The 27,376-nt window shown below is 40.9% G+C and overlaps 1 protein-coding gene across 3 annotated transcripts; it reads right to left on the minus strand.

Annotated features, from left to right (window-relative positions):
- Positions 1–1,026: 1,026 nt before the first annotated feature.
- Positions 1,027–19,918, minus strand: CHST10 (carbohydrate sulfotransferase 10). 3 transcript variants are annotated; one of them, XM_050971473.1, is made up of 6 exons: positions 19,616–19,918; positions 14,686–14,820; positions 11,809–11,906; positions 8,863–9,097; positions 6,524–6,629; positions 1,027–4,665 (listed from the first exon to the last, which is right to left on the minus strand). In XM_050971473.1, the coding sequence occupies exons 2-6, from the start codon at positions 14,783–14,785 to the stop codon at positions 4,128–4,130; spliced, it is 1,077 nt and encodes a 358-aa protein (XP_050827430.1). In that variant the 5' UTR covers positions 14,786–14,820; positions 19,616–19,918; the 3' UTR covers positions 1,027–4,127. The 3 variants fall into 3 exon arrangements, with proteins under 3 accessions (XP_050827430.1, XP_050827433.1, XP_050827432.1); XM_050971476.1 differs by lacking the exon at positions 19,616–19,918 and adding an exon at positions 18,885–18,905; XM_050971475.1 differs by lacking the exon at positions 19,616–19,918 and adding an exon at positions 16,242–16,262.
- Between the last annotated feature and the right edge of the window lie 7,458 nt (positions 19,919–27,376).

Genomic DNA, 27,376 nt, shown 5'->3' on the forward strand with positions numbered 1-27,376 from the left:
CTGGCTGCAAACATCAGTGGGAGCAAAGTCACTTCTCCTCCAAGAGGGAGGCACTATGTTCACTAGCCCAAGCACTGCAGGCTTTGCTGCTAATAGGATCATTTCCTTCTAAAACCTTCCCCACGGCAGCAGCCCAGGAACAAGCACAGCTCAGTTAGGCTGAAAGGGAATTTTTCACCACCCACCAGCTTCTTTCTACCTTGTATAAATCTTCTCAAGCACAGGACACAAAGAATCCACACCAGCTCTGCAGATGACATGTAACAAGTAATTGGACATGATAAATCTCCAGCAACCAACTCCCATGTCAAGTTTCCTCTGCACCCTCACATTTCAAATAAGCACATGTTGACTTTACACCTCCTTCCAGGTCCCTTCATGTTGCTATAACAAAAACTAGGATGGGGGCTTAGCATAAATCACTACAAGGCCATTAGGCTGAAAGATCATTCCCACTTTGTCAATTAAGAGATATCAGATACAGGCAGATAAACTGACAAGACATCCTTTTTCATCTGAGAAAATAAGCCTAAGCAATCCCCATATAATCACTCTTTTTCTCAGCAAACTTTCTGAAGCACAGATAAGATCAAAGACTGTTTTCCCAGCCAACAAAGTTATTAACACCTCAAGGAAAAAGTGATGTTGCACCAAAGCCAGAGCTGTCTGATGGCTTCCCTAATCTGAGGATGGTGACACAACGGAGCAGCAGGGAGCCTTACCCCTTCAGCACAAACAGGGCAGCATTTGCGCATGAATCAGAAAACATGCTTTTTTGGGAAGAATACATATTTTCGAGACATTTTCTTTGACAGAACAGTTCCCAAAATAATAAAAAAAAAAAGCACATGTATTTTTAACTACAGAAAAACATCTTCATGGCACGCAATCAGAAAGCACAGCAGTGACAATGCACTGTGTGCTGAAGTTACAACAAAGGGGATAGGCATTACCCTATAAAGTTGTTTCACAAGCAAGTGAATTCTGAATCCATTTTCACAAGACAAACCTTCTTACTCCAAGATCTCAAAAAACCCAGTCAGCTCAATTTTATTAGGAAATGAAGATAACAGACCCATGCAATTGAATTTAATTTTTGTCTTAGCTGAGATAAGAGGCCAGACTGTAGGGATCACTAGGGAAGGGAGTCCATTAGAAACCAGGAGCTCGATATAAGCAGATACAGTAAAACTGTTTCCTGTCTGCACTTTTGCTAAAGTCAACAGAGTATGGACTCTCTGATGTACAAGGAGTGTCTTTTCTCCTATTTTCAAGAAAATTACTTCAACTCACTACCCCTTGAGCTTCCTTTGCAAATTGTGGTTAAAATGGGCCTAAGAATTCAAAAACTGCTGAGGAGAGACAACAAAAAGACACAGATGCACAAAGTGAGCATGTGAATTTGTTTTCTGAAGCTGCAACAATAATAAGAAAAGAGAAAGAATAATCTGGGCCAGCAGTTCCAAAAATATAACATAAGTATCATCTGCAGTTTGAAAGTGGTATGCAAATAACATCTGAACAGCCAAATGATGTTTGTGCGTGCCACTGAGACTACATTTGTAAAAGCCTTGTGCAGAGTACAATCAAGCTGAAACAAACCACAAGCATTTAATTTATCATAACTGGCATGGCAGGAGCCTCCTCCCTAACACAGCACACTCTGACTGTCCTGCCTGCACCACACCAGTTTAAGGAGAGCCCTACTACACCCTGCCAAGGACCAGCACGGTATACAAGCTTTCTCAAGAGAGGTACTAAAATTGCACCGTTGTGATTTCAGCCATGTAAGGAAAAAAACAAACCCATGCTTCTAGAAAGAAAATATAGTTCAGGAACATATAACTGAATGGAGAAACTTCATATTTGAATTGAAGAAATGATAACATGCATTCCATGCAGCCTGAAAAGCATGGGAACACAGAGATGGGAGAGGATTATACACCTGTGCCTAGGTCAGTCCATAGCTCTGTTCAAAGCTCAGAACTCAATGCAGAGAAAGCTATTAGAAAAAAATATTATTACTTAATATTTATGTAGCACTTTTCATCTGGCAATTTTTAAGCAAGCAATACATGAAATAATTTACCAAGAAAAACATACATTGGCCTTCTGTGTGATCAGTAGCTTATACTTTCAGAGGAAAACAATTCTACTTTATTAAACTTTAAGGCCTGAATTTACTATACATTATTCACTGTTACATTTCAAATTGGCAGCAATCAATCAGGTTATTAGCTCCAAAATGCATTTATCAGTGCATTTTGCTAAGTTTCCATATTAAGAAAACTACAGAAAAACCTGGAGCTGTTAACATCTTTTTATCATTGGTTAAGAACTAACAAGTTAGGGCACTGTAATTGTTAAAAAAACCAAAACAAACCAACCTGAAAAAATATCCTACCTTCCAACTTTGCCACCCTGGATTATTCTCTTGCTAACAATGCCCAGTTAATGATTCTCTTTTATTTCAGTTCATCTGCTGAGATCTTTCTTAAATCATTTCTACCTACACGAGGGCTTCCTGTTTGTGGGTAGCAGCACATGTCAGCTTGGCACAGCTTTCCTTTTACATAAGTACAAGATGATTCCTTGTGTTAATACAGAAAGCTATCAAAAACAAAGTGGCTGGTTTTAAAAGCAGATTCCACAGCACTGGCCATCATTAGAATTTCTAGCCAGCAACATTATGCTGATCTGAAAAGAAAGCTTTTGGGACTATGATTTAAAAAATACGCTCACTGCAAAAGAACAATTCCTGTATTTCAGATATTAGGTCTGTCTCTCTTCTGGCAGCACACTGATTTTTATTGCTGGTGAACTCAGACAAGAGACTGCTCTTTATAAGACAAAATACAAGCACAAGCAAATATGATGGCTGCATCCACTCAATTCAGTTTTTTTTTTTAATGCATAAAATGGGTACACAAATTTAGGTGACATTTAAACTTTTGGCAAATAGCTAATTTACCAAATCAGTAACATAAAAGTTAGTAATTTTTGACTTGGGACACCATGGCAGGGAATCACTGGAAAAATCAGGGATTCATCTTGTCTCCTTCTCTCCTTTTGTAGTAGGGAGATGAATTTTCAGAGGGGGATAAGCTTTCTGTTCTCTGAGTTACTGAACTGAGCAAGGCTGTATATAAGAAAAAGGTGGATCTTTAATCCAAGTAAGCAGCTCTTTAATATGACATCTTGCTTTTGTAACTTCTTTATTAATCTTAACTGTTAGAAGAAAAGACAAGTTAAATTGCGTGAGAGCATCTTGTGATTATTATATATGCTCCCACAAATACAACTGAGACTTTAAATTAATTTTCCTTAACAGTTTCTTTAGCAGTTTCATATTTCTTCTATGCTCCACTTGCAGCTGGTGTTCTCACATAACTTACATAGACAGGAGTTAAATAATCTCTTGAAAATCCAAAGTAGAATAATGAGGCTCAATACATCAGTAGTAAATACAGTAAACACTTGACAAAAGTACAGAGACAACCGGGATGTGTAACCAGTTCATTTTTGTACATCCCTAAAAGCTTCTGTCTAATTAGGTTCATTTTTTGACAAACAAGAATGGGATTAGATCAGAGTTATTGTAGCAGCCACATGACAGAACCTAGATGGTTATATTTGTCAAGCATTTAATTAATTTCTAGTCTTGTACTGGCCTCTCATTTACAAAGCTCATGGGAGACTACATGACTTTCTCATGAGCAGTACTCATTTTGTTTACCCACATGTCAGGGTTAACCTACAGGGAAACTGTCACCTTTACAAATACTTAACATTTCAAAAATGGCATTCTGTCTGGGAGAAGAGGAAGATCGTAGCCCATTTGTTCTCCCTCTTTTTTCCTAGAGGGAAGAGGGGAGAAGTCAAATTCTGTATTATATATAACAGAGATATAATTCCTAACATATTGCAATAATGTACTGAAAACATGGTCAGAAAACAACAACTATAAGCCCCTAGTTGTTCATATGACAAATATTTCACTGAAAAGTGGAGCAACATCAAAAAGCTAGAAAACAAATGGTCATTCTCAGCTCTGCCAGTGTTGCAGCTGGTATTCACACAGGATTAGATTAATCCATGAGACACTTTTTCAGATCTTATCCCAGGTGTCAGTTAAGCAAGAAATCAGGCTCACGATAACCGAAGAGTTTAAAATCGCCTTCAAATCGTGCATAGAGGCGTCTTATGTCTCTCTTGCTAATTCCTGAAAAATACCGCTCTACTTTTGTTCTGTTGTACACTGTTATGCCTGGTGGGATTGTGGGGTATGATACCAAGTGGTCTATGCCAGCTGCTTTCAAGATATACGGCGCATCGTCCTCCAGGGTTTCGTGGTGTCCAATCACACTGTATGTGATTTCACAGGGAGCACAAAGTTCCACATATGTTACCCAGTGAATGATGTGGTCACCAAACTGAACATCCAGCCATCGGTGATTAGGGTCCCCCAGGTAGCGCACGAAATCCTCAAACTGCAGCCCTTTGGTCTCTGTGCGGTTCTTCCTGTACTTACGAATGATGCCAGGAGCAATATCATGCCGGTACCAAGGTTCAAACCGAGGATTGTGCACAAACTTGTCCTTAAACGCAGAAATAAGTCTTTCAAATGGATCTCTAACAATAAAAAACTTGAAGTATAAATTCAGTCTAAACAGAGGAAGAAAAAAGTTAAATAATTAAGGAAAGTGCTTAGCATATACTTACAAAATGTACGTGAACTCTGACCACAGACACAGCAACATGAATCTTAGAGCGCTTGTAGAAATATTATAATCAATAGGACTAAATACAATTTCTGTCTTCTTACTAGCAGTTTTTACATACAGAACAAAGAAAAAATGGTTACTCCTAGTTTTCACATTTTATTCAAACTGGAGGAGTTTAGCTTACCTCAATCCATAATAAACAGGAGACAAAAGACACCAAGAGATCCAGAGATATTTGTAATGTCATGTGATCAAGCTCAAAAAACCAAAATACATAAGGACATGGAGAAAAGTGCATTGGTGCAGCTAAATGCCTATAGAAGGCTGCATTTTTCACTGGCAGGCAGTTAGATAAATTGCTGCTTAAGTACAAAGACGTTAAGAATGGTATTTTAGTTTGATGTTTCATCATGCTTTCAACAATGGCTGAGAGTACCACTAAAACATGAGACCACAGTTTTCAACAGAATTTAATGTATTACTGTGGTACTGTAATATGTAATATTCTGTAGTCAGATTATCTGTAGGAGGAATAAATTGAAAACAAAGTTTATTTCAATAAATAGCTAAGAAAAGAGATTGAGAGCCCAGTCCTCACTGAAATAAGGATGGATGGACTGGACATAGATAGATTCCTCAGCCTGTACACCACTTGCATCGTACTTCAGATACTCCAGACTTACTCCTAGCCAGGCAGTGCTAGACAGAGGCAAGCAAACTGAGTCAAAAGATCCACACCATCCTGCTTTCCACACCTAAAACTCTGGTAATTTTCAGATCCAAATCGAACCCATGTTACACACCTCCAGCATAGCTTCCATGCTGAGCAGAACACAGCAACCGAAGCAATAATGGATTCAACTTTACATATCCTAACTAGGGCTTACCCCCAGGTGAACAGTTCCTTTCTGCAGGGCTGCTCACAGGGAGGGAAACAGATCCATGTTCTCAAGAATGCGGTGACCACAATTTCCTTCACACAATATGAACACAATGAAGTGACCCCAATTCTCCAGGCACAGCTGTGATAAATGTCCTTGTGCCACTGCAGGTAACAAAAACCCTTGGGCTGAGCTCTACTAACATGTGACACATGTATAAAGGGCTGATTTTTTAGAATTGTGCAATGCACATAAACCTATGCAAGGACAGGCTTACAAGTGTCCACTGTCCTCCTATATCCTATTCTCTCCATGTTGCCACCCCTTACAGGGATTATTTATGGCATAGGCTCTAGTAGAGATGATAGCAGGCACAGTTAAAAATCTAGCCACAGTAATGTGGAGGTTCTATTGCAGAGTATTTTTTGGGTCTGAAAATAACCAGAAGCACTTAAACAGGAAAACAAAGTGGTTTAGCTGAATGGAAAATATTCTGGGGCTAAGAAGCACTAACAATTTAAATCTAACCAGCTCAATGCCAGTAAGTCAGTCGGCTGCAATGACAATCTTACCTGTAGGCAGTAAGGTTTACCATACAAGACATCAGGATGTTCTGTTCTAAAGGTCAGCTATCTAACAACTAGGTATACACTGAATTACAGAAACCTTGCATCCCAGGGAGTTGGTTGGCTCACCTAACTGTATCACAAATTACACTGGTGCTCTCCTTCAAAGCCAGTCGGAAGGCAAATACAGCAACATCTATCTGTAAGGATTACAGAATAGTGCCATAATACAAGTGGTGGAGCAGAAACCTTGCTGCCTAGTGTTTCTGACACAGACTTCAGCTGTACCCTTGATTGCTCATAACATCATTGACCTCAAACCCCTCCCACACTCACTGGCAGGGCCACTTACCGTTTTTTAATTTCAGAGTCACTGAAAGAGGACAAGCGTGGAAGGCCATTCTTCTCATGATCATGTACAATGTTTTCTGGGATCTCTTCTATGGAAGAAAATGCTCCTGGACAAATCAAAATGAGAGAGCAAGTGATGCATTCGAGGGGAAAAAAAACAGTGAGTATAAGCAAGCATGTATGCCTTTGGCTGACAGTTTTATGTCTCTTTTCTTTATTTTTACCATTGAAAGTTACTATGTTTCAAGCTGTTGAATTATGAGAGATTCTGACTGCAAAGCTGAAAAATGGTTAAAATTCTTCATCAAGGTCCAAGACTAAATGGCCCCAAAAGTCTCAGAAAAGTATATTACACAAATTTGATCAGCAATTATGTCTAAGCCTGCCACTCTTCACATGTCAGTGTCCCCATTCTCTTTCCCTCTGCCTGCACATACAAATGGAAGAAGACTTTCAGGATTAACTCAGAAGAAGGAACCAGTTTTTTGGCTGAGCTTCAACTACCAACAAAAATAAATGCTATGAGCTGCTTTTGGAACTGCTTCAATGCAAAAGTACTTTGCTTTCAGGATCCATAAAGTTTTTTTAACAAGTAGGCTGTGCAGAAACAAAAATTCCAACCAGAAAATACTCCACAGATTAAAAGGCACTAAAATTAACAACATAAGTCTCCAGATACTCATTTCTGAAAGCACATGAGCTGACAAGAAAAATAACTGTCACTTAACTCTGCTGCGTTCATTTTAGTATCCTGATCCTGGAAGGTTTAATGACCTTGAGAAACATCTCATGTGGCCCCCTGGGCTTTAGGCAAAAGCCTTCACACAACAGCATCGTTTCAGAATATCAACCTGCAACAAGCACAGGGTGCTACAAAACAAGCCTGTTAAGTGAAAGCCTCTACAGCCTTCTCATTTCCAGAACTGAAGTGAATAATACACACCACTCAGCTGCTCAGTTTTCCAATTTTTTTTTTTTTTCCTGGAGAGGGCAAGGTTGAGGGGTAGGGAATAGAGTTGTATTTTATCAGTTTCAGGTTTTCAGTTGTATTTTTTTCGTATCATAAATGAATCACATGTGGACAACAGATGTCAGATAAGACAGCCTCACAGAAACTGATACCTTGCATTCATTTGGAGAACATAGTCAGTACAAGCAGTAGCAGAGTTAGCCCCTCCACAGTGCCACAGCTGCATTTCCCCCTCCTGAACCTCCAAATACCTCTCAGGTATTTAGACATAAATTATTCCACCTCAAGTATCAGCCCTGCCTTCTGAGAATACCCAAAGAGGAGAAAGTTAGGTCAACCACAGCAGTAGCCTTCATCAGCATATACCAGTGCACTGGCAGCTTAAGGCAAAAGAGACCAGTGTTTGCAATTTTCTATCATCATCCAACATGACAGAACTAGGAAACTCAAGGTGAAAAGTTCCCTACTGTTAAGACATGAGTTATTCTCCACTCAGCATAGCCAATACATGCCTGCCCATCCTGAGGCATTCTTTGCATGTTATCTCTTAAATGCTGCTAAGAGCAGGTACTTCCAATGCCCTCATTTAGCTCCATATTTAGTACTTTGAGTGCTGCTTTCATAGGTATTAAGAAACATGCACACACAGAGGTATGGGAATATCTGCTAGATTTTTAGCTCACATCCGCAGATCAAGGATGAAATTAACACTGAAGTTTTTAATGTTAGTACTGCTTGCTAGAAAAGCTTTGCTGAGGGACACAGCTCATTTGCTAATTTTTCAAACACACTCATCCCTTTATTCCTTCTTTCACCATCTTTTATAACATACCTTTGGTGACCAAACTATTGCGTTAAGCACCTCAGAATCTTTGTAACTCATAAGATGGTTCAGTGATAGAACATACACAAAATTTCAGCAAGACAGACCAAGAGGAGCTGCCAAGATTTAACTGGCTTTCTTCATGGCTAAAATCTCTAGTTAAAAGTCACTGGCCTTTAGCCAGAAATTTCATATTATTGTTACTTAGCAATTATAAAACCTCGTCACACACTTTCAAATTCTATAATTTAGTGCACCTCTTCAAAGATAAGAAACCTACCTACTACACACATATGGGTACTCTGTCATGATTCAAATATCTTTGGAGCCAAGTAATTACAATACTTATTTTTACAGAAAGAGCAGGTCTAATTTTAAGGGGATATTTTGAAAGGACTAGAAACAACTGTGATAAATGAAAAGCTGAAATTAAGTATCAGAGTACAGAAATGCAAAAAGAATCCATTTCAGTTACCCCAGTTAGAACAATTCTATTTCCTCCTCCTCCTCCTAAAAGAAACCCACACACCCAAAGAAAAGTAGATACCATTTAAAACGATCAAGACTTTTTTCCACTGAGTGTTGCCCACTTTTGGCGTCTGACAAAACAGGATCTTGTGCTTGTCACACACAAATATTCTGTCCAAGACGAATTTGGAAACTGCAGTATGAGAGAGATCTCTCAATGCAGTGTCTCTGCAGACATTCCTGAGAAGCTCAAGTCTTTCCATATGAACGAGGGGCTGGCGGATCAGATTTCCTGAAAGAGCTTTTCCAGTTGGCTTTATGAAATGCAGAGAAGAAAGAAAAAACAAAAGTTAAAGACTTTAGTTTTCAGATCAAATTATGAAGTATAAAAATCCCCAAACTATGCACCCTAATGACTGCCAGATTAAAACATTGCCATGTGTTAACTAAAGGGATAGCCAACAGTTTGCTTCCTGTGCTGCTGCTGTACTTTGGTTCAGCTCCTAAGACATTGCATGGTAGTATATACAGTACTAAGAGCTTTTCCATACAAGAACTTAAGTCTGCTGCACAGCAACAGAGCCTTATCTGTGTGGATAAGTTCCAGTTCAAATACTGGAACTCTCACAGAATTTCAACAATCTGGAATAAAAGCTTTGGAGAGGTTAGGACAGGAATTCCAACATAAATTATGCTTTAAGCTCTGAGAAGATGGGGCTGACACATGGTGTGATTTTTGGGGACGTCCTGCACAGGCTAAGAGTTGGACTCTATGATCCTTGTGGGTTCTTTCCCACTCAGAATATTTTGTGACCCATCTGGCTGGGAAAAAAAAAAATAGGACCAAAGTTCTGTGTTGTTGTGTTGTTTTCTTACACCTGTAGGCATCCAGTGTTTCCATTTATCCAAGTTGAAATAAAATCAGGTAAATAAAAATGTGAACAACGAGCATCAGTGTGACAAACAAAAGAAGTATCATGATACCTCTCCCCAAAAATGGATGAGCTGTTTCACATGTCTTATTTTTCTGAGACTAAGAAAGGAACCACAACCACCTTTTGCCTCACAACTAGTGGAGTGAGAGGAAAAAGAAGCTTCTCTAATTAAGGGGTGATAGGAAAGTTTAAATTTCTACTGACAAATTTTCACCTTTCCACTAACTGAATGGCAATTCCCAATATCAACACAGACTAGGGAAGGAACTGATTGAGACCAACCCTGCCAAGGACTTGGGGATACTGATGAGTGAAAAACTGGATATGTGCTGGCAGTGTGTACTTGCAGCCCAGAAAGCCAACTGCACCCTGGACTGCATAAAAGAAGCACAGCAGCCAGCAGGTCAAAGGAGGTGATTCTCCCCCTGTACTCTGCTCTACTGCCACCTGGAGTGCTGCATGCAGCCCTGGGGCCCCAGCACAGGAAAGACATGGACCTGTTTAAGGAAGGTCCAGAGGAGGACATGAAGATGGTCCAAGATGGAGCACCTCTCCTATGAAGACAGGCTGAGACAGCTGTGGCTGTTCAGCCTGGAGAAGAAAAGGCTCCAGGAAAACCTCACTGTAGCCTTTCAATGCTCACAAGGAGTTTGTAAGAAAGAGAAACTTTTTACCTGGGCCTGCAGTGACAAGACAGGGGTAATGGTTTTCAACTGAAAAAAACAGGTTTAGACATTAGGAAGGATTTTTTTTCTGTGAGGGTGGTTAGGCACTGGAACATGTTACCCAGAGAAGCTGTAGAGGGCCCACCCCAGGAATGTTCAAGGCCAGGTTGGATGGGGCTCTGAGCAACCTGGGCTAATCAAAGGTGTCCCTGTCCACGGCAGAGGGCTTGGAACTAGATAATCTTCAACAGTCCCTTTCAACTCAAACCATTCTGTGATTCTATTATTTTAGGTACAGCGTCCAATCTACAGATGAAAAAGGAATAATTTTACTTTTTGTCCCAACCTTTCTTAAGGAACAAAAAAAAAAAATCTGTTTGCTTTTGTTTGTTACTCTTCTCCAATACCCCCTGCTCAGAATGTAATCTGAACAGTCTGTCAGATTATTTTCTCTGTTCAAACAATTCTTTCTGCATGTAACCAAAATTAATGTTGTTACTCTACATTTCATGCTGTCAGGAAGACAAGAGGGAATTGTTTTAGATCCAGAAACCTTATTATCCTCTTCCAGTAAAGAAAGCTAATAAAACTGACTCTCTCTCTCTCCCTATATATATATACACCTTCCACTGAGTGTTTTTCCCAAGTATTTTGAAGGTAACTTAAATTTTGTGATTTTGAAAAATGAAACTAAAAAAAGTCAAGCTTATAAAGTTAACCTACCTTCCATGCTGCATCACAAAAATATATTAAACACAAGATGACTTATGTACTAATGAAAATAAAAAGAAAAAAAAATTGATTTATCTCACTCTGCAACTGGTCTCAAATTTACATTTGTATAAAGGATTTTCAGAGTTTCATTGTCAATTCGCTGAAAGCACAGAACTGTGCATCTAAAAGATCAACTGGTATTGACTACTATTGTGTTCATGTTCTACTTTGGAAAAATGCTGAAATGTGAAACACAAAGCACAAAATAGGAAGAAGAAATTGACAGTGATAAAAAGAAACAGAGAGATTGGGCAGAAATCTAAGAGAATGGAGCAGACACAGACTTGCCCTCAACAAGCACAAACCTGATCGCTATGGCAAGACAGAACACAAGTAATCCAAAACTGGGCCATTATATTAAAAAGGCTAACAAAAACGACTGTCCTGACTTGATAAAGGAGTACTGTAACAATTTTCTCCTAGAAATAGAAACACATTAAGTTGAATCATTCAGATGAAACAAGACAGCAGATTACTGTAACAAACCAGCTTTGTGAAGTTAAAATGAATTCTGTCGGCTCTACCTAAATAGAGCAGTCTGAATAAATAATTCCTGTCAAGCAATTCATCTTAACAACAGGAAGCCCTTCCTTAATCTCTTCTTTTCTTCTACTCTTTAATACACATAACCTTTATCTCAACAGTATGCACCTGGAATTCTTCAGGCCAATGTTTTTCCTCTGGCACATGTACCTCCTCCACTTTTGTCACAGCTGTCAGAATCAATGGCTCTTGCTTGGCACCATAGCCTAAAGAAGGGAGAGAGATAACAGCATTACAGAAGGTGAGGGGAAGGAAACTCTTTCTGCTTTACAACTAAAACACATGAACTTTACTTTCTGTATTAACCTTACAAAACACTAGGATTTGTTTCTACGTGGAAAGGTACTAGGCAAGACAGACACAGACTGTGAATATTTTAAAGGATGTACTCTGGGAATTGTGGATGCAACTTCGTTTGAGTTTTATGAAATAAACATAGCCATTATATTTTACGTGGGTTTTTGGTTGTTTTCTTTGCTTTTTTCTAAAAAGTGTGCATGGACATCAAAATTTTGAATCCAAATACCTCAATTGATAGACAATTTGGTATAAGTACATGGACCTGTGCATAGGAGATTATTTTTCAATGAACTTGCCAAAGCACATCCAAAAAACACCTTAAATATATCAGGTTCCTCTCTCCCCTTATACTAGTAAAAATGTTTCTTCTTTTGTAGTCTATTAAACTTACAAGAAGAAAAGTGTCATTATGGACACCCTTTTATTTCTGTGGTACTCTAAGTAAGCACCTATAATCAATAATAAATAAAGATCCCCTCCTTCCTTTATTACTGGACCAATGGCCTCAGAGATTCTCACAACAACACTCAGTTAATACTCTTTTTCCTTTTTAGTGATTTTAGGACAACTAATAGTTTGAGACCAAATTAAAGCATGCAAGGAAGAACCCTTTTCATCTTTTGCATTTAGTATGGTAAAAAAACCCAAAAAATAACACAGGGTTTTAGCTTTAGTCTACACAGTGCAGAAAAATCAAAAATAAATTGAAGTAGCTTTCCCTAACTGCAAAGCAAAAAGAACATGTTTTCTCCCTCAAAATTTATTTCCATCCATATTGGATTACTTTTTCTTTCATATAGATTCTTCTATGAATAATGTTTCCTCATCTGCATCCACAGGGGCTTACTGTTTCATGGTTGAGAAAATGTGTGCACTGCCTATGTTCTTTTCTTCAGGGAGTACTCTACTCTGCCTACACTGGATTTTAACAAAGGGCATGCATGGAAAAGCAAGTTAAAACTGAAAGCAATGGAAGCATTCAAGCATTCAGAAACTGTAATTGTTGCTGTGCACAGACTTGCTTCATGAGTTCTTCTGTAAAATACAAGTAATCTGATTCAGTGAAAGAGCATCTAAACTATTTTTTCACTATCATTATGTAAAAGCATGCCTGTAGATGCTACTAGGAATGATGGGCAGAAACTTGATCCTTAAGAAGTTCCTACTGCTTATGCACCCAAGACATCAGTAAATGGCTTAAACAACAGAACATTGATTCATTGAGGATCTGCTGGTTTTATTCCATCTGCTAGGAAGACACATCCAAGTAAGAAAAATTCTGACAAGTTATATTTTATTAAGTCTAGAAGAGCTTCTCTAGGATTTGCCATCCTGTTTGGACTTCCTCCAAAATTCTGTTGGTATAGTCAAAAGTATTTCCCTTAATCAGTTTTATTACAAACACCCCAACACATATATCCACTTAACTATAATCATGCCTTTGTAGGACAAGCTTAAGAATTTATGTATCATCTGCTGAGAGAACTATTCAAAAGAAGTGGAAGATTCAGCAAAGGAAAAAAAAAAAGAAAAAACTTGGCAAGCCAAGATAATTGAAAGCAAATTAATGCAGAGGCTATGCTCTAGCAATTATTTTTTTAAACTACATTTTAATTTTCCTGATAAATTCTGATGAAAAGAAACACCCAAAGAATACCTGAGCTGGAAAACAAGAGTTGGCATAGAGTGAAATACTGGAAGATATAACTACTAACATAAGACTAGCTGATTTGCAAATGTACTAGGACAGAACAGCTGGGTCCAAGGAAAGCTAAGTTAGCCTACATTTCTCCTTTGTAAGACTTGCTAAATAAATCTTTACATAGATGCATATTATTTATAAAAGTACACCTAATGTATTTATCCATTATCAAGTATTGAAAAACATGGCACAAGTGTCAATGCTTCAAAAGTTACATATTTTTTGCATGTCTTAGGAAGATGCAGAAACTTATCTCTTAAGACTCAGTCATATCATCACCTTCACCCAAAACTCTCAGTAGGGTGGCTTGGTAAGAGCAGCTCCCCAGCAGACACAAAAGTAACATGCTGTGTGGTGTCATCAAATGGCTTAAATTCCTCATCATCTTAATAACATCTCGGCTACTTAAGCTGAGCAAAAGCCTGTAAGCTGTTTACAAGTCAAATAGCAGGGGATAAAACTGAATGCAAGAAGCAGGCCAGAGGTGGCTAGGCAAAGTGCATTGCAAATGAAATAAAACTTTCCACAAGTTTTACATAATGCCTCAGCCACAAGAGAAGCAGTGATAAAAAGACAGAAGCTAGTATCATGTGAAATGAACTCTTCAGTACCCTCTGAGTCTCTTCTGACTTTAAACAGGCAATAGTGCTCTGTTGTTTTTGCACATAACTTCTACCCCTAGTAGATCACAATACTGAAACTAAATGTAATTGGAAAAGCAGACCTGCCAAGACAGTACTGCCAAACATGATCCCTTCTGTTCTTAACCACCAAAAAAATCTCCTGTGATGTTAGATTTGCAGACTTCTAGCAAGAAAAAGAGGCTGAATATCAGCACTGTCAGTTCCAGACATTTAGTTGTTTTGTTCTCAGTCTTGCTGAAGAAGTGATAACATGCCAAATACTACTTTCATAGAAAAGAGTATCTTTGTGAAGCACTATTCAATTTTCTGTTCCACATCAAACATTAAAGCTAAACTTACCATCTGGGTCTTTAAAAGTCAATGTGATAAACTTGCTAGCGACCATGAACATGAATATCACCCAAAAGCATGCAGCTAGCAGCAGCCACTGGTGGTGCATGTTGTCAGATGTGAGCCATATAAAGTTGGCACTTCCTATTTGAAAGAGAAAAGATTGACACATTAATTATTTTTGTTACAGTTTAGAAAAAACACTTTCCATAACCAAAAAAAAAAACCTTTAATATGTATGTGTATCATAAAACATAGCAGTAGATTCCACGTTTAACTTTTTGCCCATTCAGCTGTATTTTTAAGCAACATTAAGGCTGAGACAATGTAATCACTGGCTGCTATCAAAGGGAGGCTTCACTCCATTAGCCTTGTTCACATTCCCCCCTCCTGCTTGTGCTGGGAATAGCACTGTGTCTGGCTGCTTGGGAGATAGGTCAAAAACCCCATTTTTTTAAAGAAGAGTTTATTTTTTGATTCAATGGCTCTCCTACAGCCCATTGTAGGAGAGGAAGGGAGACTGAAGAAAGCTGTGCTCTCACTGGTAGATGTAACACTAACACTATACCTAGTTAACCCAAGCCAGCTTATGACATATAACATGGACTCTTCCCCTGCCCAGCCTACAGAAATTACAGGCTGGAAGCTACCAAGTTTGAACACTAAGCTTAAGCTGACCAGATATTTTTCAGTTTCCTTGCAGCACTGACTACTACATGTAGTTGTATCCCTGCACGTAAGCCTCAAAGACAGAACTTCTCAGGAGTGCAGGAAGGGTTACCCAAACAACTGAGACTGCAGTTTTAATGTGCAAAGAAACCACCCACAGGAACTGACTGAATACACACAGTTCTAGCCTGATTTTTGAAACTGCTATCTTAATAAATTTTCTTCTATGACTGTAAGATTAAATGTAAGGAAACCAATGATAAAAGAGATTGAAGTTCCCAGCCACTATGAGAAATGGAAAATTTTAGGCTGTATCTTTAGCTGAATTTCCAACTTCTGATGGGCAATACACATGGGGGTAGACACCAGGTATCTGTGAAAGCTCCACTGCAAATAAAAAAATAACCCACATCCAAAACATACAAAAATATAGCACTATTGTCTCTACTGTTGCTGGAGAGATAAGACACCAGAGGGGCTGAACTCAGGTGCCGAAAAGAGTGAATGCTTCCTTTTGAGAACACATGCAACACAACATCCAAGCATTTAACCAAAGAGGATCTAATACAAAAATCTCATACAATGGCATCCTCACAACCATCCTATAACTAGCAACAGGATCAAACTCAGTCCTAAAGTAGCCACATGCAACTTCAATGAGAGTCACGTCTGCATGGTTTGTGATCACAATTTCTATACTGGCATTTAAGTGAATTGCCAAGGAATACAAGAAATGCCCTCATTCCCAGTTATGAGACAAAAAAATGTTAGTTAACACTTTTAAGGAAGTGTTTATTAAGTTTCTCAGTCATATACCAGTATTTCATTTTATTGATTCCCACAAAGTTTCAATAACAAAAGTAAGCCTGGGTTTGATGTTGTTTCAGTATGCCCACCTGCAACATCACTACAACTGCTACAAGTGCCAGTGCTTTTCCAACTAGCTTTTGCCTTCCAGCAATGCAAATGTTTCCAGGAAGAATTCTCTCCATAGCTGACAGCAGTGAACCATCTTCAGGATATACTGAAAATCTGTGCAGGCAGTCAAGCAGTTCAAAACAGACTTGGGACCCAAATGATGTATGCAAAGTGGGTTAGAGGATGAAAAGAACTGAATGTCTCCAGTTAAAGGAAAAGGAAAAAAAAAGCTAGGATGGCAGTACTCAGGGCTACTTTTATCTTCTCAGTGCGGCATTTTTCAGCTTGGCTACTGACAGTTTCTTTCTCTCCCCTCTCTTCTTTCCTGAGTCCATTTTTAAGTACTTCTAAAAACACCACACCTAGGAATCAACTGTGTTTTGGACAACTATGGGTGCTGTGACCTCCATCAAGACAATGTTTGTGATGTCCTGTTTTTTTGCTGCAATTCCCTTGCTGACAACTGATCATGCAACATCACAAACATGTTTATTCTTCACGATCTGGAAAACTGTTGACCAGGAAATACAAATATCATAGGAATTCCATCAGACTGGCTGGCCTCTTTTCAGCTAAGTAGTTCAAAAGTTATTCCCATTCTACCACTGCACTAGTGCAAGCCTGCCCTAAGATTCATGCTGAAAACCACCAGGTCTCAAAGGTCCTCATTTTTCAGTCTGCCATGCAATGCACCGTCTTCCACTTAAGCACTGAGATTTGTTACCTTTACTCTCAGACATTGCATTCATTTCCAGCTCTCACAGAAGACAAACATTCAGATCTGATATCAAGACACAGAACTGTAGCAATGACATTTTGTACTTTTTAGGTAGCTCTGCTAAAACCGTGAGAACTGTTCAACATTCAAAACCACAGAATGCAGCAGACTGACAGAAGCTTGCAGAGAACACTCTGCAGGAGGAAAATCTCTAACAATCAGCTATGGACTTTACAGAGGTATAATGAAAAGTCTGGGCCAAACCTCTCTGCCCAACTCAGTATATTTGTCCTACATAAAGCAGGGTAGAAACAGCCTCCAACATTCATAGCATCCCTGCTAGTCTGCCCACTTCTGTAACGGTGATGGATGCACACCATTCAGTAAGGACTACTGATCTATATCCCCTTATGTAATTTTTGTATTGGATTTCTAAGACATTGTGTTAAATCACATGGGAAATGCAGTTCCTGAAATGCTCTGACCTGAATGCAGTTAGTGGAGAGAGGACCCAGCTGCCAGGTCCCATGCTGCAGGGACAGGAGAGCATTTCAGCCACTCACCTACAAGCAGTACAATTCCCACCTTAAGGACAGGGCTTAGAGAGCAGGAGGGGGTCAGAACTGCAGCCCCATCCATAAGAACCACCACTTTTATCCTTCAAGATGTGGAAGCTGAGAGGAAAACATTAAGCAGTTTTGTACACTCTTCTTTTTTTAACGTGCACATGAAATCTGCAACCACACTCATGAATGTACGAGTCTTGTCAGAGGATCTGTCATGATGTAGTTATGATGTTACTACAGTGTTACTTCTAGTATCCTAAAGTACATCTGCATCAGCAGCTCATCACTGATCTCAAGATGGAGAACTATTCAAAATTACAAATAGGAGTACCTCAACCATTATGCTCACTTAAATGCAACGATCAGTACTTAAAAAAGCAACATGTTTATGTTGTTTCTCTGTCTCTACCTTAACATTTTTATTGTTTCCACATAGGGCAATTGCATTTTCTGTTTTATCTCTAACTTTGCTGCATTTCTGTTGCCTCTCCTGCACTTATTTTCTAGTAAATACAGGTACTAGCTTCTGTTTTTTCTCTTTAAAAGGCTCCTTCAGCTTCCAAAACAGTCTTCTATTTCTGGTTGTCTAAAACACAATTTTTCTTTACAAGTAGACAAAAGCAAGAAATATGTTGAAAGTTTAGTCCATTTTCTCACAATTAAATACACAGCTTTCTCCCTCTTATTGCAATTCTACACTTTTTAGAAGCACGAGATCTCAAAAAACCCATTCCTCTGTCCTTCCCTCTCAGGGCTACCACAAAGGCAAACCATCACATAACCCTCAGATTAGCCAGATGAAGGGTTTTGCATGAGAAAAAATGGGATCACCAACACACAACACAAACATAAACCAAAGATCAATACACAGCATTGCAGGCTTGACCCGAGGCCCACAAGTAACCTGTTTGAATAAATACTTATTCTTTGCAGAAGACTGCTGTCTTCGAGTGAATGATGGGACAAAGGGTGAACGATGTAAGCAGCATTAAAACTCAGTGCACAGTCTCTGGCTCTGCAGCTTATACTGCCTGCACAGGGGCTCCTTGGCAGGACAGTCCCTGCACGCATCGTCAATGGCAGTGACAAGCCAGGAGGCTCAAACTCCCAACTGCTTGCCCATCAGCACATGATGACTCACATCACTGGAAATGGAACTGGTAAGGAAGGCCAAGCAACAGCTAATTGGGACACTTAATAAACCTACTTCATTGGTAGGAAACTTGGAAACTTAATAAACCTACTTCATTTTCATCAATGATTCCTTTGTGTTATTTTACAGGTAAGAAAATCTGGCCAATTTGTTCTACTTTAAAAAAAAAAAAAATCAGACTAACATATATCACAGACGCTCCTTTGGCAAGTTGCGTGGTGCTACTTAATGCTCTGACATACATCGTAACAGGCTGGTTCTTTCCTAGAGCTCGCCTCCTCCCGAGGGCACTAGCAGGCCTGCGGGTCGGCTCCTCCAGCTCCCGCTGGGGCCCGGAGCGCTCCCTGCAAACGCAGTTCACCTGTCAGCGGGATGTGAACCACGGACCAGAGCAGCAGCAGCGCCGGCAGCCGCTGCGTGAGCCACCTCGGCCCGGGGCAGGCCCGGCGTGCGCCCCGGGCTAGGAGCGGGACCCTGCCTCCGCTCCGCACGCCGTGCCTGTCTGACAGACAGCAGCTCCACTCCAGCGGGCACCCCGCGCTCGTCACTGCTGGCAACGGCAGCGTGCAGGCTTCAGGGGTGCTCCATTCATTCCTTAAGACCAGAGCGGTCCCCGCCAAGAAGAGGGGACAGGGCCGTGCTCCAACCGGCAGGGGACGAGCCGAGGCAATGCCAAGCCCCAGTCCCAGCCCGGCTGCGGGCGCAGGGACCTGGGATGAACCGACATAAACTTTCCCCGTTCTGGAGGAGGACGAACCTCGGCGGGCCTCCCCTCACCCGGCAGAGACCTACAACACACGCCCGCAGAGCCCGCTGGCATCCCCGCCCGACCCGGGGTGCCTGAGGAGCCTCTGCCCTGGGCCGGCGGCCGCCAGGCCTCCCCCCGCGGCCCTGCCCGGCTCCTCCCCGGCTTACCGGCCCTCCAGCGCCGCTGCCCGCAGCCCCGGCCCGCGGCGGCGGGCTCCCGCCTCACTCGGCGGCACGGCCGGCCCGCTCGGGCGGCCCCGGCTGCCGGCGCATCCCCCCCGCCCGGCTGCGGGCGGCGGCGGCGCCTCCCCGGCCCCGCTCAGCCCCTGCCGCCGCCGCCGCCCGGCCCTGCCGCCGCAGCCTCCATCTCCTCCCGGGGCCGCGGACAGGCCCCAGCCCCGCCGCCGGGAAGGGGAGGAAGGTGAAGGCCGCCGCGGGGACGGCCCGGTTCGGCGGCGAGAAGACGCAGCGCCGCACCCGGCCGCCCGAAGGCGGGAGGGAGGGAGGAATTGAGGGCGGGCTGGGCAGCTCTGCCCTCCCCTCCCCGCCCCGCCTCTTCTCTCCTTCCCCTCGAGCGTGGCGTTGCAGCCGGGCTCACGAGTATACGCTTTTCTGCGTGGGTTTGGGTTTTTAACTGTTAGAATATGTTCGGAGGTCACTAACGCTCGTGTTTAAGAAAAATATATGCATCTGAAAATTACAGAATCATTTATATTGGAAAAGAGCTCCAGGATCTTTGAGTCCAACCGTTCCCCCAGCACTGCCAAGGGCACCACTAAACCGTGTCCCCGGCGGTCGCCTCCATATGGTTTTTGAACGCTTCAGGAAGGTGATTCCGCCCTTGTCCTTGGCAGCCTGTGCCAGTCTTTGACAACCTTCCCATGAAGAAATTTTCCTAAAAACCTGACCTAGATCTCCTTTGGTGCAACTTGAGGCTGTTTCCTCTGGTCCCATCACTAGCTACTTGGGACCTGAAATCGGTCCTCGCCCGGCTACAACCTCCTGTTAGGGAGTTGAAGAGACGAAAAGGGTCCCTTTCCATGTGACCCTTCCTCCCTCATGTTTCTCCAGACACCTATCACTGTTCCATTTTCTGAAGCCCACCATCAGGCAGGAAAGTTGTCCTTGGTCAGATAGGAATGAAACAATTCATCTAAAAGCAGCTGGCAGAGCCGGGCATTCCCCACCCCCTCACCCTGACATGGCAGACACAGCCTGGGTACAGGCTCCAGGAGAAGAAAGCTGCCCTAAAGCCCCGTGAAGAGCAGCTGTAGTGTGATTGCAGGTGTTGTTTGAATGCTGCTGTAGCCCAGCCTAGGCTCCTTTTCCCCCACAGGCACTGTGTAGTGCACACAGCCACTGCACACAGCTGTGCACTCAGTGCTCTGCCCACTGGACAAGCAAAATGCTCACCTACAGGACTCTGATACCCACAAACCCCATCAAAACCAGGTGCTGGTGATGTGTCACTTTTTAATATCTATTTTAAACAAGTCCTCTTGAGGACATATTGCAGTCTTACAGTGCACTCCTCCCTGTTAGAGGAGGACTTAGACCATGATCTGAACCATGCATTTTCAGACTTGACTACTGTGGTGCACTTTGCTGAAGCTTGACCAAGGAAATCCAAGGATCCTGTCATTGGTACAGATACCATGGCCAACTTATGGAATAGAACAGGCTAATGCAAATGTGTTAGCAGCATGTGTTCAGTGCTACACTGGTGGTGCTGGTCTCCAGTGAAGCAGCAGAAACAGAGATCTCACTGGGAACCAGTGGCCAAAAGCCAGTAATCAGAAGCCCAATTCTCTGCCTGACTGTGTTTGTTTGTATCAGCACCTTGGGACACGACATCCTTGTGTATCGCTTCCTCTCTGCCTGTGAAGTAGAAATGATGATTGTGACAGTTACTTTTTAAGCAAAGCACATTGGAAATCTGTGGCTGTCACCAGTCTGAGTCTTGCACAGGCAAGAAAGCTGCTCCTTTCCCCACGTTTCAGTGATGACTACAGTTGCAGCTACGCACGGATTTATTAATAAGAAGTCTCCAGCTGTGGAACCAATTCCTGCCAGATTATCAGGCTCAACCTAGGAATTTTAACCTTTCAAGTATGTTGTTACTGACATGTATAATAATTAATCCAGCACAAAAGAGACCAATTTTCCAAATTAAGCCCAGTTAATAAGCTTTGTTGTCAGTAATTGGGCCTGAAAGTGTCTGATGAAGTTGAAGAATGTGTGGCATAGGCAACTGTACTGTTGGATTATACAGCTGCTAGTTCAGGCCAACAGGATTCTTGCTACTAATAATGCTAAGCTGTAGTACGGTTTAGTGCTTTAAATAGGCAGCAAAATCAATGTGTGAGTCTGGGTTCTTTTTAATACTAGAGAATTTTTACATCGCCAGAGCAATGTGAAGGATAATTAACCTGGTGAAAAGTCATCCTGCTCTCTCTGGAATATTCTGGAGAGTCTTTCTCAGATAGATGATGGCAAAGCTAGTGGAAGTGATGTACCCATTTTTTCTGTAACGACATGGGCCTAAGCCTTAAAAATTAATCTTAATAACATGTTCAATGTTTATTCCACTAAAAAAAGGGGTGTATGCCCTAATAACTCTTGTGTATCTTTATTCCAGGTTACACATTTCTCCTGGAAGGGTCTTACAGAAGATCCATATTTGCGGCTTGGCCCATCAGGGAAGACGAGGTGTAGCTCATTCAAGCATTTTAAGAAGTTGTTATCTGTCAGTGGCAGGCTGTCATGACTGCCCTTAGTATAAGTTAATTCTAAATGGCATTTAAGCATACCAAAAATTTTAAATGAGCCCCCGTCTTGGACAAGATAAGTAATCATCCATTCTGCAGTTTACATTTGAACACATCCAGCCTAATCACACTGACAGAACTTTCATTTTCCTTGACCTTCCAAGTTCATCCTATTCAGCATAAGCCTAGGCTTACTCATATTGCTAAACTTATGCTGTGTTTATTTGCTGTTATTTCGGGATTTAATCCAAGGCCAGTTACTAGGATTAGTCTTGGTAGCCCTTTTTAGTCATGCTTTGTTTCCATAAGAGCTGACCTTAAGACAAGTCACCTGCTCAGCATCAAATACTCATGAGGATTTAAATAAATCTTATTTAAATGAGCAGGAAGGCATGCTTTTCCTAGTGCATCACTAGTGAAAACATCTATCTGCTTCATGACTGCATTTCTGAGGCATGGCTGATCACCAGTGGAGATCTCTTGTGTACAAGTACCTTGATTTACAGGTCAGACATGGCACCTTTGGTATGTAATACATTTATTAGGGTGTGATCTTCATCACCAGATTCTGTCTCTTTCTGGAACTTAAGGGAGCTTATTTAAATGTGGTTTGGGTTGATACAAGATAGAATACTTTGGGGCCTCTACATTATTAAGAGATGTTGTGGAAACAAAACAAAAAAAAAAGGCAGGACAATGAATTCAGGGAGATACAGCCTTATAGAGATGCAGGATTTACTAATGCAGCATAAATATAATATATCTAAAGTAGCATGTGTTTCCTTGCATAGGAAAGATTGAGGTGTGTTGAGGGGCTGGGGGGACTTAAGGCTAATATCAGTAGCAAAATCATAGTGGCTGTAGTAGGGGTAAAATCAGATCTGTAAGCAGCAAATGAGATGTGTTCATTCGAAGATTACGTTAACTTTTTATTTGGGGTTAAAAGCAAGTTTTACCTCATGATGTGTGCCTTGGCAGTCTTAAATCTTTGCATATCATTGCATCATTTGGTTGCCCTTTAAGAAGGAGAAAAAAAGTTTAGATTGAGGTAAGTAGGCCATTAGCTGAACCATCTAATTTATCTTATATTCTTTAGACATTTAGTCTGAGTTGGTAGTCTGAAAAATGAAAACAGATTTGTGAAGTTTATTTATTATTAATAGCAAAGAACCAAATGTGCTGCTAGGGCTGGACTAGAGTAGCAAAGAACCACATTTAATTATCAAATCAATGTCAATTAAAATTGAACCTAATTATTCAAAATTAATTATATGGGTCATAAAATGAGTGCAGCCAATCAGCAAATTATCATGTCCATGTAGCAAGCCAATTCTTTAAATAAAAAATCAGAAATAACAATTGAAGTCCCAGTTATGGGTGTTTTCCAAAGTAGTGAAATTAAGACAATTGACTGAATCACTTAGTGTTCAAAACAAGTTACTGTGTTGCAAAGTGACTGCTGCCCTCTTTTAACCCTCCCCTTTTCCCCATGGCCCAAATCAGACAGCTGGATTCAGCTGGCAGAGTCAAACTGGCAAGCACCTGCACCTTAAATTTACCTGCTGCATTCCCCAAGGGACATATTATTTCCAAGCTATTTCCAGGTGACAAAGTTGCTGTGAATCTGCAGGTACAATGCTCATGGTTGCATCTGTAACTTAGGCTCCAGTGTGGGTAAGCTGCAGGTCCCCGTGCACCTGCCAGTGCTATGCCTTGACTCGAGAGGAATTGCAAGAGTGGCATTGCACAGATAGAGAGCACCAGAGCTGCTCTAGGCTCACTTAAAGAAGTAAGGCAGGTTTTTAGGTGTGGTTTTTTTGGTCATTGTTTCTTTAAAAAGATTAATGGGTGGAGGCAGCAGTGCAACTCTGAGCTAATACTTCTCTCAATCAGTGCTTGAGATTACACTTTGATGTATTGAAAAAACACCTAAAGACAGCATGCTGAGCAGAAGACACAATTCCTGAAGTATCTGATACCAGTAGTGCTGCTGTAGCAGGGGTTGGGAGAGCTGTTATCTTCTGCTTGATTATCCCCAGGTTAGAAAACTGACCAGTTTTGGGGCAAGCAGAGACACCTGATGGAGCCTGAGGCGTGACTTAGGTCATGGGGGTGTGAGATTAAAAAAAAAAAAAAAAAAAAAGGAGTGGTGGAGGCAGACACAGAACCTGGGTCCCATTTCCTAATGAATGTATGTAGGATTAGAATGTTTTACATTAGGTGGAACAGCTTTCACAGGGACATTGTGTGCTTCAAATAATTTATAACTTGCTGTTAGGGCTGGCTCTTGGGAGGTGGCAGATGTGGTATCTATCAGGAGGAATTTGAACATTTGTTTCCCATATCCTTATAGCTCAATAATTAACTAGGAACTGCACCATTCTTGTGAAGGCAAGAAAAAGTGTTTGTGCCAGAAATTCAAGGAGATGTAAGCCTAAAAGGGTTATCCTAAAATGACAGACACTGTGCTACGGTCTTGGCACATCATCCTGACCAAGGCACTGCAAAGGCAGGCTGTGCTCTGGCCATAGGGAGTGACTCCCCAGGGAGGGCCCAGGTGCTCCTGCATGGTGTGGCCCCTGTACCATACCTCAGAATGTGCTCCTCTGGGGGCATGGTCCTCATCCAAGAATAATTTAAGAGCTATTTAAGTGTGACTGTTTCCAGTGGAAACTAAGAACCCATAATTTTACAGAGTCTGGAGCCTATTCCATAGCTTTCTTGACTCTTTAAAACAAACAAATGAGCAGCAAAAAAAGCCCCAAAAAAAAAAAAATTCTCCTCACTCCCAAAAAGAAGAGAAAGGTTGAAAATTCTCTGTGTTTTTAGGGGATATTTTTTTGCTGTCTTTCTGAATATGAGATGTTAACTACGTTACCATATGTCCTTGAATTTACCATGCATGTTCACATGCTACAATAGTAAAAAGGGGGAAGGAACTTCCCCAGTTACCATGTAGACAGAAATAGGGATGGGAGAAAGAATGAGGGAGAAGTTTTGAAGAATGTGACCTTTGGATTTGCAGCCCTGAGGTGAGAAGAATTCTTCAGTCACTGAAACTTATGTTAAAGGTTCTTGCCCTTGAAATACAGAAACATCAGGCTCACAAGACCTAGAGTTACCTTGATTCTCTGGCTGTGCCAAATTTTATTTCCTTCACCATAATTCTTCCCAAGATATTAGGGCACAGCCAGTCTTGCACTGCAACAATAAAAACTTGTTCTCACCTAGGTGAGAACACATGGGAGATTGTTATTTGAAAATGCCCATTTCTAAAATAAGTGCAGTTTAACCATGTACGGCAACCATGAACAAAAAGAACCCTGAAAATATGAGGGGTAGGGTAAATATTGAAAGTTTTAGTGACATTACTTTCAGCCTCACTACAAGGAAAAGGCTTGAGAGTATAAGATGATTTCAACAGTTAATATAAAGCTTTGACATCTAACTGATGTATAACTGATGGTTACCAACTGGCCTCTCCATTTATTCAGCTCACCTGAAGAGCAGTTGATGTTTTGGAATTGTGTGACCACCTGTCATTCATCAAACCTTGTGTCAGGACCAGCTGTGATAAATCAACCACGAAAAGCATTGTTTTATCTCTGGAATTTCTTCATCTAAAAAGAGGGAGAATGATTTTACATCTTCTTGCTATGTATTCAACTTAAATGAAAGAAGGTTAACAGATTAGATTCACCTTCACAGACAGTCTCTGACAAGTATTTTAAGATACTCAGTTACAAATCACACAGTAAAATTAATAAGTCACCTGTTACTATTGCAATTGGTATTTGATAAAGGCAATATTGAAATTGCCAGCTTTAAGAAAAACATCGTTGTTTACTGCTTTTATCCATCACTGTAGTGTTTAAGAAATTATCATTATGTGTATGTTCAAGTCATGTTGCTTTAAATTGCAAAATCTACTCTGAGCTCAAAATGATGAAATTAAATAAAAAAAGAGTAAGCCAAACCAAGATGTGTTTTTCAAGTGTGAACTAAGTATAATCATAAAAAGTACATTGGTTCAGTGGTACAAGACACCATCTCATAGCACAGATCCTACAGACTCTTTTCTCAGTTCCTTTAAAAATATTGTGAGTAGCCTATATCAGCTGTATTAAGCATTCCTCTCTTACTATAAAACATCATAAATTCATATTAAATACAATCTTTTTTGGCCATTCAGAGCCAAACCTTTCCCGTTCTTAGGCTGTCAGCTCTTGCTGAAGGGTAGATCCTCTGTTCACCTTCAGGCTCCGCTCACAATAATTTTTGAGAGTTACAACTATTTCTTTTTTCAGTATAAGGAACACCCCAGCCCTGCATTTGGAAGCATCACACCACTTAGGCAGGCATATTTCCACAGCAACACTATCTTTGTTTTAAGTTGTATCCCCAGAAAAGAAGGAGGCTGCCATCCATCCACCCACTTACCAATTCCCTCTAGACATTCTGTCTTTTTATATTTCACATCGTTTAACTAGTGGGCTTTCCTGGTTTGAAAAAAACCCTACCAGAGGAGTTAGCATGTACTTTGCTGTGACATCCTTATTTCTTAATTTACACATCTTTGTTGAGCACTCACTTCATTAAGGAAACCGTGTCACTGAGCAGTGACCCACTGATCCAGCCACTGCAAAGAGGGCAGATTATTTTGTCCTTCAGGAATGATAAACAACAGCAACACACTGAGCCTCATTCTCTTGGATAACTCATGGTGCCACATTGTGCCTTGCACTGTTGTTGTCTAAATGTGCTCCTGTTACAGAAGTTATTGGGTCATATCAGCTTCTGCTGTTCTCTTGATATTGCTGGAGTTAGAATTCATTTTGGCTGTGTTTTCACCAAACAGAAGGCAGGGAGCTCTGCTTGAGTTCTCTCTTTTTTTTTTAAAATTTTTAAATTTTATTGTCACACCGTAGTCATGATGAGATTATCCTTAGGCCATTGCACACAGATTTCATCTTATCCAACTCCTTCACACAGGAAAAATCTCTTTTCTTCAACAGGATTTTACAACTGCATAAGTGAAGTACATTATTGATTCCATGGCAAAAACAAAGCTGCTTTCAAAAAGTGTTTGATAATAGTAGCTTGATACAGAAGTTACTGCCTTTCAGAGTTGCAAGGAAGACCAGGACTGCAGCAGCATCTC

The sequence above is a fragment of the Serinus canaria genome, chromosome 1, assembly GCF_022539315.1.
Source record: "Serinus canaria isolate serCan28SL12 chromosome 1, serCan2020, whole genome shotgun sequence".
Lineage (NCBI taxonomy): Eukaryota > Metazoa > Chordata > Aves > Passeriformes > Fringillidae > Serinus > Serinus canaria.